This window comes from Hipposideros armiger, unplaced genomic scaffold (genome assembly GCF_001890085.2).
Source record: "Hipposideros armiger isolate ML-2016 unplaced genomic scaffold, ASM189008v1 scaffold_1002, whole genome shotgun sequence".
In the NCBI taxonomy this organism is placed as follows: domain Eukaryota; kingdom Metazoa; phylum Chordata; class Mammalia; order Chiroptera; family Hipposideridae; genus Hipposideros; species Hipposideros armiger.
The window spans coordinates 532,607-547,076 of record NW_017732352.1 but is presented as its reverse complement, the minus strand read 5'-3'; the positions used below and the strand labels follow the sequence as shown (position 1 = coordinate 547,076).

The 14,470-nt window shown below is 32.7% G+C and overlaps 1 protein-coding gene across 2 annotated transcripts in view; it reads left to right on the top strand.

Moving 5' to 3' along the window:
* Window positions 1–10,803, top strand: part of SGPP1 (sphingosine-1-phosphate phosphatase 1) — a 30,376-nt gene extending 19,573 nt beyond the window's left edge. For both annotated transcript variants that reach the window (XM_019631479.1, XM_019631478.1), the window contains one exon: window positions 8,668–10,803. In XM_019631479.1, the coding sequence (XP_019487024.1) occupies window positions 8,668–9,219 (552 nt within the window). In that variant the 3' untranslated portion in view covers window positions 9,220–10,803. The remainder of the gene's footprint in view (window positions 1–8,667) is intronic.
* The last annotated feature ends 3,667 nt before the right edge of the window (window positions 10,804–14,470 follow it).

The following is a 14,470-nucleotide window of genomic DNA, read 5'->3' as shown; positions in this document are numbered from 1 at the left end:
AGCGTGAGCGGCCAGCAGCTGCAGTGAGCGGCCGTCCAGAAGCGGGTGACTGATGTGCCTTGCCCAGGAAGAGCGCAATGATGGTGCCAACTTGAGCCAGTGAAGCAACGTCCTCCACAACTAGACTGAAGAACAAAACGACAGCAACTTGTCTGTTCCCCTCCCCCCAATTCCCCAGCACTGTTCCCATCCCCCCAATTCCCCAATAAAAATCTTAAAAAAAAGAAAAGGTGGAGATGTATGAACTAATTCACAGAATCCATACATTTCTAATGAGTTATATCAAATCTTTCTTGTCCTTGACAACTTGCACTTTAGAATTTTCTACTTATAAAAATATCTCATTAGGTTTCGTCATAGATATGGAAGTACTGGGTTTCTATTTCTTAGATTGTTTGCCTCTAGCATTTACCCCTTCACTAGTAAATTTTTCAGAAGTCCCAAATATGATTTTAATAAGCAAATTATTTGTGTTTGAGTTTTTATAATTATATTAATACAAATTATGAATTTATATACAGTTCCATCTTTCTTGCTCTTCTCTACTAATTTTTTGAGACTAAGTTTCACAGTCTTATATCAAATCTGTCATAAGAAAATGTTATTATCCCTCTCTGTGCCTTGTTAGAGTTATTCCTTTTTACTTCCAAAAATTAGCAATATCACTCCTAAAGAACTTCCAAATGGTTATGCACCTTTGATAAAAAAATGAAACCTTGATATTTCTTGAAGGAAAATATATTAAATAATATTATCTATCCCTAGATTCATTATCATCACAACATTAGTAATAAGAATCTGAGTATATTAAATATATAATCTCAAAGATGCTGCTCTTTAAAAAAAAAAAAAGAAAAATATTTAGTGGATTGGTCAAACATTCAAGCTGAGTTTAATTCAATTTTTATATACCAGATAACGATTGTAAATTATGATTCTGTGTTATAACCACAAGTATTCCTAATCAGTAACATATTGCTTCTTATTTTATAATTAATATATGAAATTATACCCATAATGAACCCATTTTTTTACATTTGTGTCTAGTATTCCCACAAATTTTTGCTTTTTCCTATATTTTAATGTTTTAGTAATTTCCTGCAGTTTGAACTATTTCCTTAATCATATTTTGAATCTTCACTGTTTATTGTGAAGTTAGTATGGAGCTATAGGTAGTGTGCCTGAGAAGCTGCTAATAGGTGATTAGATACCATATTATGTAAGTTGATATCTTCATTAACATTAAGAATACAGTTCTAATAATATGTTCTAAATAATTTATAATGAACACTTTGATTCAGTATTTGCCACATGCTTTGTTATTGTTACAGCACAAAGAGCAACAGCTTCATTTATTTTTAATATCCACTTACTTTTCTATTGGGTTGTCGGAAAAGTCATGTCACATTTTTGCAATGAAAAACATAGAAAAATACATCATGACTTTTCCGACAGCCCAATAAATTGATTTTTTTTAATCTGCAGAAAAGTAGAGAAGACTTACTACATCCATTTTTGTCTTTATTTATCAAACCTAGTTCTCAAAATTTAATTTCTTAAAACACAGGCCATTTCAGTTACTAGACTGAGTACTAGTCAAATTTCTATTTTGTTTCTACATTAGTAAAATTATGACTATGTTGTAATTACATTTACCCCAAATATTACTGTTTATACGTTTACATATGGGAAGACTTTTTAGAAAGGTATTATGAGACTGTAAAGTAGTATCTACCTCTAACCCTTTTTTATAACAAATAAAAATCAAAACAACCAAGCCAAAAAAATAAAGAAAACCCAAAAACATGTTTTAGAGAAAGATCTAGAATAGTAAACACTAAGAGTTTTAACATTGGTTATTCCTGGATAATAATTATTTGTTATTGTTTATCTCTGTTTTCTTGTTTTTCTAGTAAGCATGTATTAAATTTGAATTTTATTATTAAGGATGGATTTTGAAATTTTTGTCTTAAAGAAGATAATCAAACACAATCCATTCCAACAAGGAAACCCTCTTGGTATCAGTGGTATATTAAAAATTAGAAGCGGGCCGGCCGAGTGGCGCGATGGTTAAGAACTGGCTTGGGAAGCCAGAGGGCCCCGGTTCAGATCCCACATATGAGGGCCAGTGACACTGCCCTCTACAGCTAAGATGCTGAACAACAGCTCAACCTGGAGCTGGGCTGCCATGAGTCGCCGGCGACGGCGTAGGCTGCACTCCCTGTGGCAGTGGGTTGCCATGGGCTACCGTGTGTAGCCAGCAGCCAGCGTGAGCGGCCAGCAGCCGCAGTGAGCGGCCGTCCAGAAGCCGGCGACTGATCTGCCTCGCCCGAGAAGAGCACAATGATGGTGCCAACTTGGGCCAGTGAAGCAACGTCCTCCACAACTAGATTGAAGAACAAAACGACAGCAACTTGTCTGTTCCCCTTCCCCCAATTCCCCAGCACTGTTCCCATCCCCCCAATTCCCCAGTAAAAAAATCTTAAAAAAAAAAAAATTAGAAGCATGACACCTGAAATATGTTATGTTTTAAAAAACAAACAAACAGAAATACGAAGAGACAATCAGAGTTCTAAATTCTAATCACAACTAATGATTAGATTCTCTTGTTTTATTTCCTCATCAGGAAAAATGAAAAGGAGAAAATTCCAGATTAAATACATAATAAATTTTTATTGAATTTATGGTATTTGATATTCTCTACCAGAAATTTGATGATAACCCTGAATATTCCACTTAAATGCATAATTATCCATTAACTTTAAGAGCATCAAATTATAACAAGTTTCTAAAATTCGCTGTTTCCTTTTGGAAAATTTGCTACTTGGGTTCTTTATGTTTTTAATATTAATTTTCTTAATGCACACTTTGTGCTGTAATGCTTAAAAGCACTTAGTTATACAGTAATATCACAATGATGACCACCATAGCTATGTCCTGAACTCAATCATTCGTTCCTTTTGGTTTTGTTGTTTGGAGGTTCATTATGCCCTTACTATCCTGGGTAATATCATAAACAATGACTCAATCAAAAAAGGAAGCAGATTTGTATAGAGTCTTGTAGTAATCTAAGTTTAATATTCTTGGAGATATACAAATAATTAGAGGATGCCAAAAATTGAATGTTTTATGTCATACTGAAATACATTTCTAAAAGTATAATTGATGAATCTTCATTTTAAAGAATTCTTAATGTAAAAGTGATCAAACAAGTCTTAAAAAGTCACTTAATTGATTAATTTTTTTTCATTTTTAAGGTATAAAAAATGTTTTATAGGAATGAACATGTACTTACATCTATAATATTAAAGAACTGTAATTTAAAAAATAACCAACTGCAGCGATATTAACCCTACTTTCATTTAGCCTTAGAGTAAATATGTATGGTTTTATATAAATAACTCATCAATTGTCATTTAATTAAAACATCTAACTTGGTACACATTTTGTGTGAGAATTATAAGGCTTAGGACATTTCCACATTAGCATAAACCTTAAAATTTTGAATCAGTCATGAAATTTAAATAAAAAACGAAGCAACAGCTTTTGTTCTGGCAATGAAAATCCTGTGCTTATTCCAAAGACCCTGTGCCTTTCATTACAAGTTAGGGAAGAAAGGGTAAGCTAGCAAACAAAGGAACATAACCTGAAATTATTTGGCAATTAGAGGTCTGAAGTATGAAGAATAGAGTTGGACAGTCACATAACTTGCAATCTCCATATTCAAAAGTATGGTCAGTTTGGGTACTTGTGGAATCTTTCAGTAATTGCAGTAAAATTCAATTAACCAGAATTCTTAGGTAACTTTTAGTGTATATCAGTGAGTTTTGGAGAAAGACATCATGTTCAAAAAAATTTTTGAAAATTTAGTTTCTCTTCACTCCCAATATTTAATTCCTAATGCTGAAAATATTCTTTTTTTCCCCCAACAAATGTATTGAGCACTTTCAATCTATGAGATTAAATAACTAGCTGTGTGATCTTAGGCTAGTTTTCTTTATTTAAAAACTGGTTAGTTATAGTAACCATAAGTTTTCATCAAATTTGGACACTTTTGAAGGGAAAAAAGGGAACTTTTCATATTTGCTTTGGGGACAACAGCAAAATGAGATTGTTCAGGCAAGCCATATCAGAGAGGTTGTGAGGATTAAATGTGACAGTAAAAGTAAAGTATGACAACAGTGTTTTTAGTACAGAAATTATTATTATTCCCTGAAAATGTCTTTAGCCTAAGTTCAAGAAATTATGTTTCATCTATTTCTCTTACAGAGTTTTTGTCAGGCAAAATGTGATGAATCTAAAGAAGTATTTTAACTGTCTTAATTTAACTAAACAAATATTTATTGCCTGCTTACTGTGTGCCAGGTGCTGGGTATATATGTATAAACAAGATAAAGTCTTTGCCTTTGAGAAATCAGTCCAATATTAATATATAATATAAATATGTAATGTAGTATTTCTCAACTGGGGCTACATAAAAGAATCACTGGGGAACTTTTTTTGCAAAAAAGAATACTCCCACTTTGTTGAATTAAATCAGTATCTCTGAGGATTCGCCCAGGCACCAATATTTTTATAAAGTTCCCTGAGTGATTTTGATGGGCAGCAAGAGTGTGAATCTTTGGTTTGGGGGAGAAATAAACAAGCAAAGAAATGGAAAACGATGCAACTATTGAAGCAGGTATGTAGAAGATGCTAAGGAAGCAAAGAGGAGGACGTCCCTTATTATGGGGTAGGAGGAGAAAGTTTATGGAGGAGGTAGATGCCTGAGCAGAATCTCAAAGGATATGTAATAGTTTGCCTAAAATATAGGTGGGAAACGTAATTCCAAAATGAGAGGAAATAAAGTCTACAAATTCATTGTAGGATCTGGCATTGAAGCTTAATGATAGGCAGAAGCCAGATATGAAATGCTTTATATGTTCTAAGAACTTTGAATACACAAATGTATTTATTGCCTTATTTGATACTTTCAGAAACATTTTGTTAATTGATTATATCTTTCCTGGACCTACTATAAAAGGAGTCATTTATATAAAACAATTACAATTTTAAATAACCTCACCTCATAATTATAAAATAGGGAAATATCAGTGAAAACTTGTTTTATATAGAAATAAAAATTTTAAATGTTTTCCTAATATCTATTATACATTAATTGTTGAAAAACAGTAAGATATGCATTTACAAATAACTTAGTAGACTTTATTAAAATAGATAAATTCCTATAAAGGCTTTGTTCATTCATTCATTCATTCATCCATTCAACAAACATTTGAGTGTCTACAGTATACTAAACTCATTAAAAAGGTGGTTGTGAACAAAACAATTTATTTCCTCAAAAACTTTTAGTTGAATATTCAAGTCTTAGTCTGTTTAATAACTGTATCTTCTATAGCTGTTTTTATATTCCATTGTTTGGAATTGAATATTGTTCAGAACAATGTTCAAGCTTTGTGTTGTTGATTCTGCCAATCCATGACAAAGGTTTTACTGAACTGCTACTGCATAGTGATGACAATGGCAGGAATTTTGGGTACATTGAAGTCTTAATGTGAAAGGCAAACTTAAAAAACTTTGAATAACATTCCTTTATGATCTTGCAGCAGGGAAGGCTTTCTTTCTTTCTTTCTTTCTTTTTTTTTTTTTATTAAAGATTTTATTGGGGAATGAAAACAGCCAAGTTGTTCTCCTTGAATCTTAGTTGCGGAGGGCACAGCTAGCTCAGCTCCAAGTCCAGTAGCCATCCAGCTGCCCATCTACCGTTTGCAGCTGCTCAGCTAGCCGTTCGCAGCCTTTCAGCTGAAGGTACCGTGTTCAATCTTAGTTGCGGGTGGGCGTAGCCCACCATCCCATGCGGGAGTCGGACCAGAAACCTTGTTGTTAGGGGCACGCGCTCTCACCAGCTGAGCCATCTTGCCACCTTTTTAGCAGCTCAGAGGCAGCTCAGCTCGGGCACAGCTCACTGACCCATGTGGGAATTGAGCCGGCAACGCTGTTGCTCAGAGCTTGCGCTCTTAACCAACTGAGCCACTCTGCTGGCCTGGGAAGGCTTTCTTAGAAATACTGATAAATATTACTACATTAAAATTTAGAACTTAAGTTCATCAAAAGATTCCATAAAGAAAATTAAAAGGCAAGCCACCAATTCCAAAAAGATGTTTATAACACTTATTATTGATAGATTTTATTGATAAAGGATTTATATGAAGACTATATAAAGAAATCATGTAAATTTACAAGAAGAAAATCCAAAAGAAGAATTGCCCAAAAGACACAAGTATACAGCACATAGAAAAGGAATAGCCCATACACTTATGAAAAAATAATCAGGAAAATAGAACAACTGATGGGATATAAACTTCTACAAACATTTTAGAAATTTTTTGTTATCTTGTAAAATTGAACATGCATATATCCTCTGATTTTTCCATTCCATTTCCTACAAGAAACTCTTACAGACCCACACCAGGGAACATCAAAAGAAATAATATAGTAGCATTGTTTATAATATTCCTGGTTGGCTTAAAAATAGATACCAGTTAAGAAAGCATTCAAGTTCAACCATAACCAATGAATTATCCAAAACCTGAAAACAACCTAAATGACCATTGGTAGGGAAATGGATAGTCACACAGTAAAATATTACACAGTTGTGAAAGTAAATGATCTACAACTAAATAAAATGAATGAATCTTAAAACAATCTTTAGTGTAAAAAGCAAATCAAAGGAGACGCCATACTACATGGTAACATTTTATATAAAGCTCAGAAAGAAGTAAAACTAGATAATATTTTGTTGGAGGTAGATGATAAAATAGTTTTTAAAAACAGGTATTCAACCAAAATAGGTATATAATGGAGAACACAGAGTGATAGAATTGGGAGATAGCACACCAGTAGATTCAGAGTACTGGTAATACTGTAGTTCTTTTTTGGGCAGTGATTTCATATATATTAATTTTTTAAACTCATATGCATTCCACATGTCTTTTTATATGTGCCAAATATTACATAATAGAAAATTTAAGATAGAAAAATATTAAGCAACTGGTCTCCTTAACTGTGTTAAATGATGTTGAGTGACTATTGTTATTGGCATCGTAAAGACATCTAGTATGGAAAGAGTGGTTTCAATGCAATGATGAGTTTAGAAAAATATAGGCGGTAAGGAACTGGAGGCAGTGAATATAAGTAACTCTTGATAAAATTTTCAGTGACAGAGAGAGTAGATTCCAGAGGTTTTTGTTTTGTTTATTTTAAGATGGAAATTCTGAAACATTTTTGTTCACGTCAGGAATGATTCAGAAAGGAAAGTTCTTACAATAATAGCTTTATTTCCTCCAGTAAACCATTATCTATTACCTACCCAATTGTTCATGCCTAAAACTAAGAGTCACCTTTGATCCCTTTCTCTTTTGCTTCTCTCCCACATTGAATCTATCACCAAGTTGAAGTGTCAACTCTAATTTTAAAATAGTTTACCAAATCCATCTAAGTATTTCTCTTCATGTAGCTATCGACCATGTCTAGAGTAAACCACTACAGTAGCTTCCCACCCGTGTATCCAGTGGTCTCCTGTCCATTCCATACTTTTCCTCTATAATTCATTCTCTATACAGCAGATGGAGTGTTATACTCCTACTTTGGAATATTTCAGTGGTTCCCTATCACTTTTGAAATAAAATTTAAACTCCTTACCTAAGTGTACAAGGGCTCTTCATGATTTGGCCTCTGCCTATTTCTTTGACCTCATATCATATCCCTCTTTCCTTTGCTCACTATTTGAGCCACACTGGATTTCTCTCAATTCCTTGAACTTTCTAGATACTTTTCTGCCTCAAACCCTTGACACTTGACATTCCCTCTACATGGAATACTTTTCTTTAGATCTAAAGATAGGGCTGACTCATTTTTGGAATCAGGTCTCTGCTCAAGTGTCACCTCCTCAGATAGGTTTCCCTTATCACTCCAATAGAGTCTTTAATCATATTATTCCATTGTCCTTTTTTAGTTTTCTGCATAACACATAACTATCTGAAATTATAATATTTATCTAGTTTTTACTTAAAGGGTTAGTGTAAGTCTTCCCCACTAAAATGTAAGCTCTATGACAGCAGGAATTTTGTCATTTTTTAAGCAGTATATCCTCAGTCCTTAAAATAGTGCCAGGCACACATAGGTACTCAACAAGTATTTATTCAGTGAATGAATGAGTGAATGAATGGGAAAAGGAAACTCTAGGCTTTGTGTCTTCTTTAATCATGGAAATAATTATATATTTAAATCATGAAAATGAAGATGGTTTCTTTATAAAATAAACACTCTTTTCCCAGAAATCAAAACTTCATAATTTAAGCATAGTTAATTGTTTGGGATTTGAATATAAATTTGTGATATATATATTTAGCTAAATTTATAAATACTTACATATACTTTTAACTTACATTGTAAGTTAATTTATAGAAGGGTAAAACATTGAAAACATTTTTTTATCATTATGAATAAATTTTTTTTATTATCATTAAAATAGTTTTTAGGCCAGTTAGTAAAATTTACTTCGAGAATGTGACACATTTTAAAAGTTCATTTGAAATGTGAAATATATATTTTTTTAATGCCAAAAATAGTATTATACTAAACAACTCTACTTTTCTCTTTCCCCAGGATATTATTGCTGGATTCCTATATACCATTGTAATCTTAGCTATCTTCTATCCATTTGTGGACCTGATTGACAACTTCAACCAAACTCACAAATATGCTCCATTAATCATCATTGGGCTTCATTTAGCCTTGGGAATCTTTTCTTTCACTCTTGATACCTGGAGTACATCCCGAGGAGACACAGCTGAGATTCTAGGAAGTGGTGCTGGAATTGCCTGTGGATCTCACTTTACCTATAGCATGGGTCTGATATTAGATCCTCCTCTGGATACACTACCTTTAGTTAGGCCCCCCATTACTGTAACTCTGTTTGGAAAAGCCATATTGCGGATCTTCATAGGGATGGCATTTGTACTAGTAATCAGAGATATAATGAAAAAGATCACGATTCCTTTAGCCTGTAAAATCTTCAATAAACCATGTGACGATATTCGAAAAGCAAGACAGCACATGGAAGTTGAACTTCCCTATCGGTATATTACCTATGGAATGGTTGGTTTCTCTATCACATTTTTGGTTCCTTACATATTTCTCTTTATTGGTATCTCTTGATGGAGAAACATTGTTTATGATAAGAAAGGAGGTATCAGTTACTGATATCTAAAATATATTCTAGTTAAAAGCCAAATCAGAGTTAGGCTTTTGCAGGAATTTAACTTAAATAATTATTTAAGTAAATTCATAAGAGTCGGTGCATTTTATAATTGCACATACAGATATTGTTTTAGGTGAGCTGAGCTATTTCAACACTGAGAAAAAGTTTCCATTTAGAACGTTCATGTAATATTTGGAGAGTTTTGTGCTATTATGGATTCATTATATATAATATATATTAAGGTACATAATATGCAATTATATATCTAATATATGTTATATATAAAATACCTAAGTTTTTTAAACTGCGGGGGTGTATTATAAAATCAATAATAATATGCAAAACAGTTGTGCCTGTGTATTTGGACTTAATACAGGTATGTTTTTATTAACAGATATATTTAATGTTTATTTACTATGGGAGCCATTTCCTAATTGAATTGCAGAATTACTAGATCAGAAGTCACATGCTACCACATATTGATTTACTGCCTCTTTTTACACTGCCATCACCTTTCATGTTACCCATGATGTTGAACATGGGAGGCATTTTTAATGGACCAAATTTTCAGAAAAATTAATTTTTGGATTCCTGTTTTTGTTTTCCAGTTCTGTATACTGTGTTGAATGTACTTTATTTGCAGTTGTTCTGGACATGAGTTTAATAATTCAGGTACTGAATTTTATTGCTTGCTAATTGTGCCTTTCTGTTGCTGTATTGAGAAATGCCATGTATACTGTGATATAAAAATAAGATGCTAACTTAATCTTAAGTTACATGTAATCAGGCAAATATTTTAAAAATATATGTCAAGCTAACAGGACTAGAAGTAAAAACACACTCAATTCTTTCGCCTTTGTTTAGAAACAAATGTGGAATGGGCTAAACTCACTAATTTATTGAGAAACTAAATGAATAAATATTTAAATTTTTCTAGGTATTTTGCTGAGCATTGTTAAATTATAGGATCAAGATTTTTTTTGGTTTTTTTTGTACATTGTCTTGATTGTTTATAGTGCACGTAAGGTGTTGCAGTGAATGGAAATGTAATTGAAATTTTTAGATGGGACAGTGCACATGCTTCATGTGTAAACAAACCATATTCCTAAATGATTTGGAAAGGATTGGATTTAGCAGTTACTTTTTAATACCCACTTATTAGCTACTTATCATAAATTATAAAATCTAAAAGTATCAGTATTTAGATCCTATTATTTTTCAACTTTTATTTTCACAGTGGAAAATTTGGGTGTAGCATTATTCTAGATTCTGTCTGTGCCTTTATATTTTGAAGTGTAATAATAATTAGGTTAACATTGTTTATTTGTAGTATTTCATAAAGAAGAGAATTAACTTTCCATATAAATGAGCATCAGGTATGGAATTACTTTAGTGCAATATCTGTCTTGATTATCCAGAAATATCACTTGAGATGTTTCTATTTTGGGCAGCATAACTATTTGAGCTCATATTTTTATAATTCTGATTGAGAATTTAGGGACGTAATAATTTTTACCAGTACTGAATCTGATAATTTTAAATAAAGCAACTAAATTCGGGACCTTTATCTATTAGTTAAAAAGAAACTAAGGCACCTGGGAACATACCGTTACATTGGAAAATGTGCAAAGAACTTTTCTTTCAAAATGTGTTTAATCAAATTTTAGGGACAATATTCTATAATTTGGGTCTATGCTATCTTACTAATTTTTATATCTAGCTTTAAAGATATTTGAAAATACTTAATTTTTTTTGTTATATTATTTTCTGTTCAATGATAGTTCCATGTTAAATGTATTTAAAAATAAAGCCAAATGCAGGATTGGAAGGTGTTTTGTTTTGTTTGCCTTCTGTGCATTTGTCTCTGTGTTATCTGGTAGAGATTTATAAAGTGTCTAGGATTTTCATTTTAGGAGGCCTTCCTTCGGGAGCATTTTATTCAAAATCAGAGTACTGTTTTCAGCAATAGAAGACATTGAAGAAAGGATTCAAACTGACTTGGGATTCCATTTATGATCATTCTGACATTGTACTTTTAGTAAAAAGTTTCATAGTTTCTTTTAAAAACATATAAAACATGTTTCAGTAAAATCTGTTGATAACTATTGTAGGTAGTTGACTGCTAATCCATTACATCAGGAATTAATCATAATACTAGGAACAGGCACTTTTTCAAGCAAAATAAACATGGATATTTCATTTTGGATTTTAAAATGTCATAATATGTGAATTGCAAAAGCTAGGTTTTCCAGAATCTCATCATAAGACTGAATATAATGCAGTGCTACTACAGATTTACATAATTGTATTTACTGGCTTTATAAGTAATTTTTTAAAATATGTCTTTCAGAGACAGCATAAAAATTAATTCAGTGATATGAATACAATTTAAAGGCAAATTTTCGTAAAACATTTGATAAAGATGAGCGCGTAAATACTAACATGTTTTTATTTTGAATATATAATCACAATTTTGTACAGCAAAGTTTTTTTATTGCCAAAGCAATTTCATTTTTGTTAACAAACAGTGTTTACTCTAGATTTAAAAACCTAACTATTTAATCTGGACATCAAAAAGGGCCAAATTTAAAAACTCAGTTTCACAGTTGAATTTGTTTTTCTGAAGAGAGCTTTTTTAAAATTTTTTTATTAGTTTCAGGTGTAAAACACAATGCAATAGTTACACTTTTTACCCCTCAAGGTGACAACCCCTCTCCCCCAATCTGCTGCCCCACTCCCCTCTCCCCCCATATTATACATATCTATTACAATTCCCTTGACTCCACTCCCACACTAGACTCCACATCCTGTGACTATATATATATTCAATTATAGTTGACATACAACATTATACAACATTAGCTTCAGGTGTACAGTGCAGTGATCAAGCCTCTACACTGTCCATGAAGTGATCTCCCTAACAAGACATGTGACCATCTGACACCCTACAAAATATTTACAACATTATTAAGTATATTCTCCGAACTGTCTTTCATGTCCTTGTGGCAATATTGTAGTTACCTATTTATGCTATCTAATCCCTTCCCCTTCTCCCTCATCCCCACCCACCTCCCAACTAGCAACCATCAGTTTTTCCTTTGTATCTCTGAGATTATTACTGTTACTTTGCTCGTTCATTCAGTTTTTTAGATTCCACATATAAGTGAAATCATATGGTATTTGTCTTTCTCCGACTGACTTATTTCGTTTAACATAATAGTCTCTAGGTCCATTCATGTCATTGCAAATGGTACGATTTCATTCCGCTTATGTACCACAGTTTCTTAATCCAGTCATCTACCGATGGGCATTTCGGTTGTTTCCAAGTCTTGGCTATTGTAAATAGCGCTACAATAAACATAGGGGTGCATATATTTTTTCGAATTAGCATCTTGGGTTTTTCTGGATAGATACTCAAGAGTGGAATTGCTGGGTCATACGGTAGTTACATCTCCAGTTTTTTGAGATACCTCCATACTGATTTCCATAATGGCTGCACCAGTCTGCAGTCCCACCAACAGTGCACCAGGGTTCCCTTTCTCCACAACCTTGCCAGTACTTGTTTGTTTGTTTATTGATAGCCATTCTGACTGGAGTGAAGTGGTATGAAGAGAGCTCTTGTTGTTCCTTTAAGAAAGGAAAGAGAAAGAGTGATGAACATAGTATGCTGGATATTTTGTCAAAGTTTGGTCATGTTCTTCTAGAGTATATGTAAGTTAAACTTTTACACTTGAATTTTAATTATTTACACGAGCTATAAATAGCACAATAAAATAAATTTTAACATGCTATTTATAATGAACATTTTAGAAAGCTCTTCATTATTTTTATTTCTAGTTTCAGGTGTACAAAACAATGTAATAATTAGACATTTACACCCCTCACAGATGGGTACTTGTCTCATTAGGGAGACCACTTCATGGATGGTGTAGATGCTTGATCACTGCACTGTACACCTGAAGCTGATGTTGTATAATATTGTATGTCAACTATAATTTAATATATAGTCATGGGATGTGGAGTATAGTGTGGGAGTGGAGTCAATGGAATTGTAACAACTATATACCATGTCAGAGGGGTAGTAGATTGGGAGAGAGGGGTTATCACTTTGTGAAAGCTCTTCATTTTTAAGCCCACCAGACCACTACAGATCTTTATAAAACATTTCTTCCTCGTGAGACACACAGTATGGAAAATTCAAAGAAAAAAAATAAAAGAAACATTTTTTTAAATAAAAATGTTTACAGAAATTAACACTAACTAGCTGGTATTTGCTAATGCATCCTTTGTTTTCCTTTCATCATCTTTAGTCTTGGTGCATTTTCCATGAATATCTAAAAAGCCCAGCCTCTGGTACTGCAAGCAACAGGAAATGACAGAATATGTTTGTTTTTATGGGTTCCCCACCCCCATTTTCTGAAAGCCAAATGAATTTTAAAATTGCTTTATGACCTATACTAACAGATTGTATCATGATACCTACAACATCATTAGATTTATTTTCAACCTTAAATGTCAGAAAGTCCATTATCTCAGGTTTTAAAAGTTCATACACTTACCAACAGATTCATAGAAACAGAAATCAAGCTGATGGTTACCGGAGTGGGTAGTTTGGGGGGATGGATGAAAAAAGGTGAAGAATATAGTCAATAATATTGTGATAACTTTGCACATTGTCAGTTGGTTACTAGACTTAGTATGGTGATGACATCATAAGGTGTATAAATGTCAAATCACTATATTGTACACCTGAAACCAATATAATAATGTATGCCAGCTATACTTTTAAAAAAAGTTCCTAAACTTACCAGTTATGTGGTTTGCAGTATTTGTTTATGAGACATAAAATGGATTCTCTTTTTTAAAAAAATACCACAGTAGTATTACCTCTTCAGATTTGAGGTTTATCCTTTGTCCTAAATCCATTGTAACATATGTTTATGTATTACCTTTAAAATTTTGTCTTCCTCTCTATGGTGTAAGCTCCATGAGGAAAAATAGTTGGTGCCTGTATTTACTCTGCTCCCTGGGACACAGCAAGCATTCAATTAATATATGTTGAATGAATACTCAATCCCTAAACAGGCTTCAGCGTATGTGTTTCTCTGGGGAAAAATTCTACAACTTTCATCAGATTCTCAAAGAGGTCAGTGATCTAAAACAGTTTAAGATTATGTAAGTGTCTACCTTTTACTTCTTGTTTTAGCT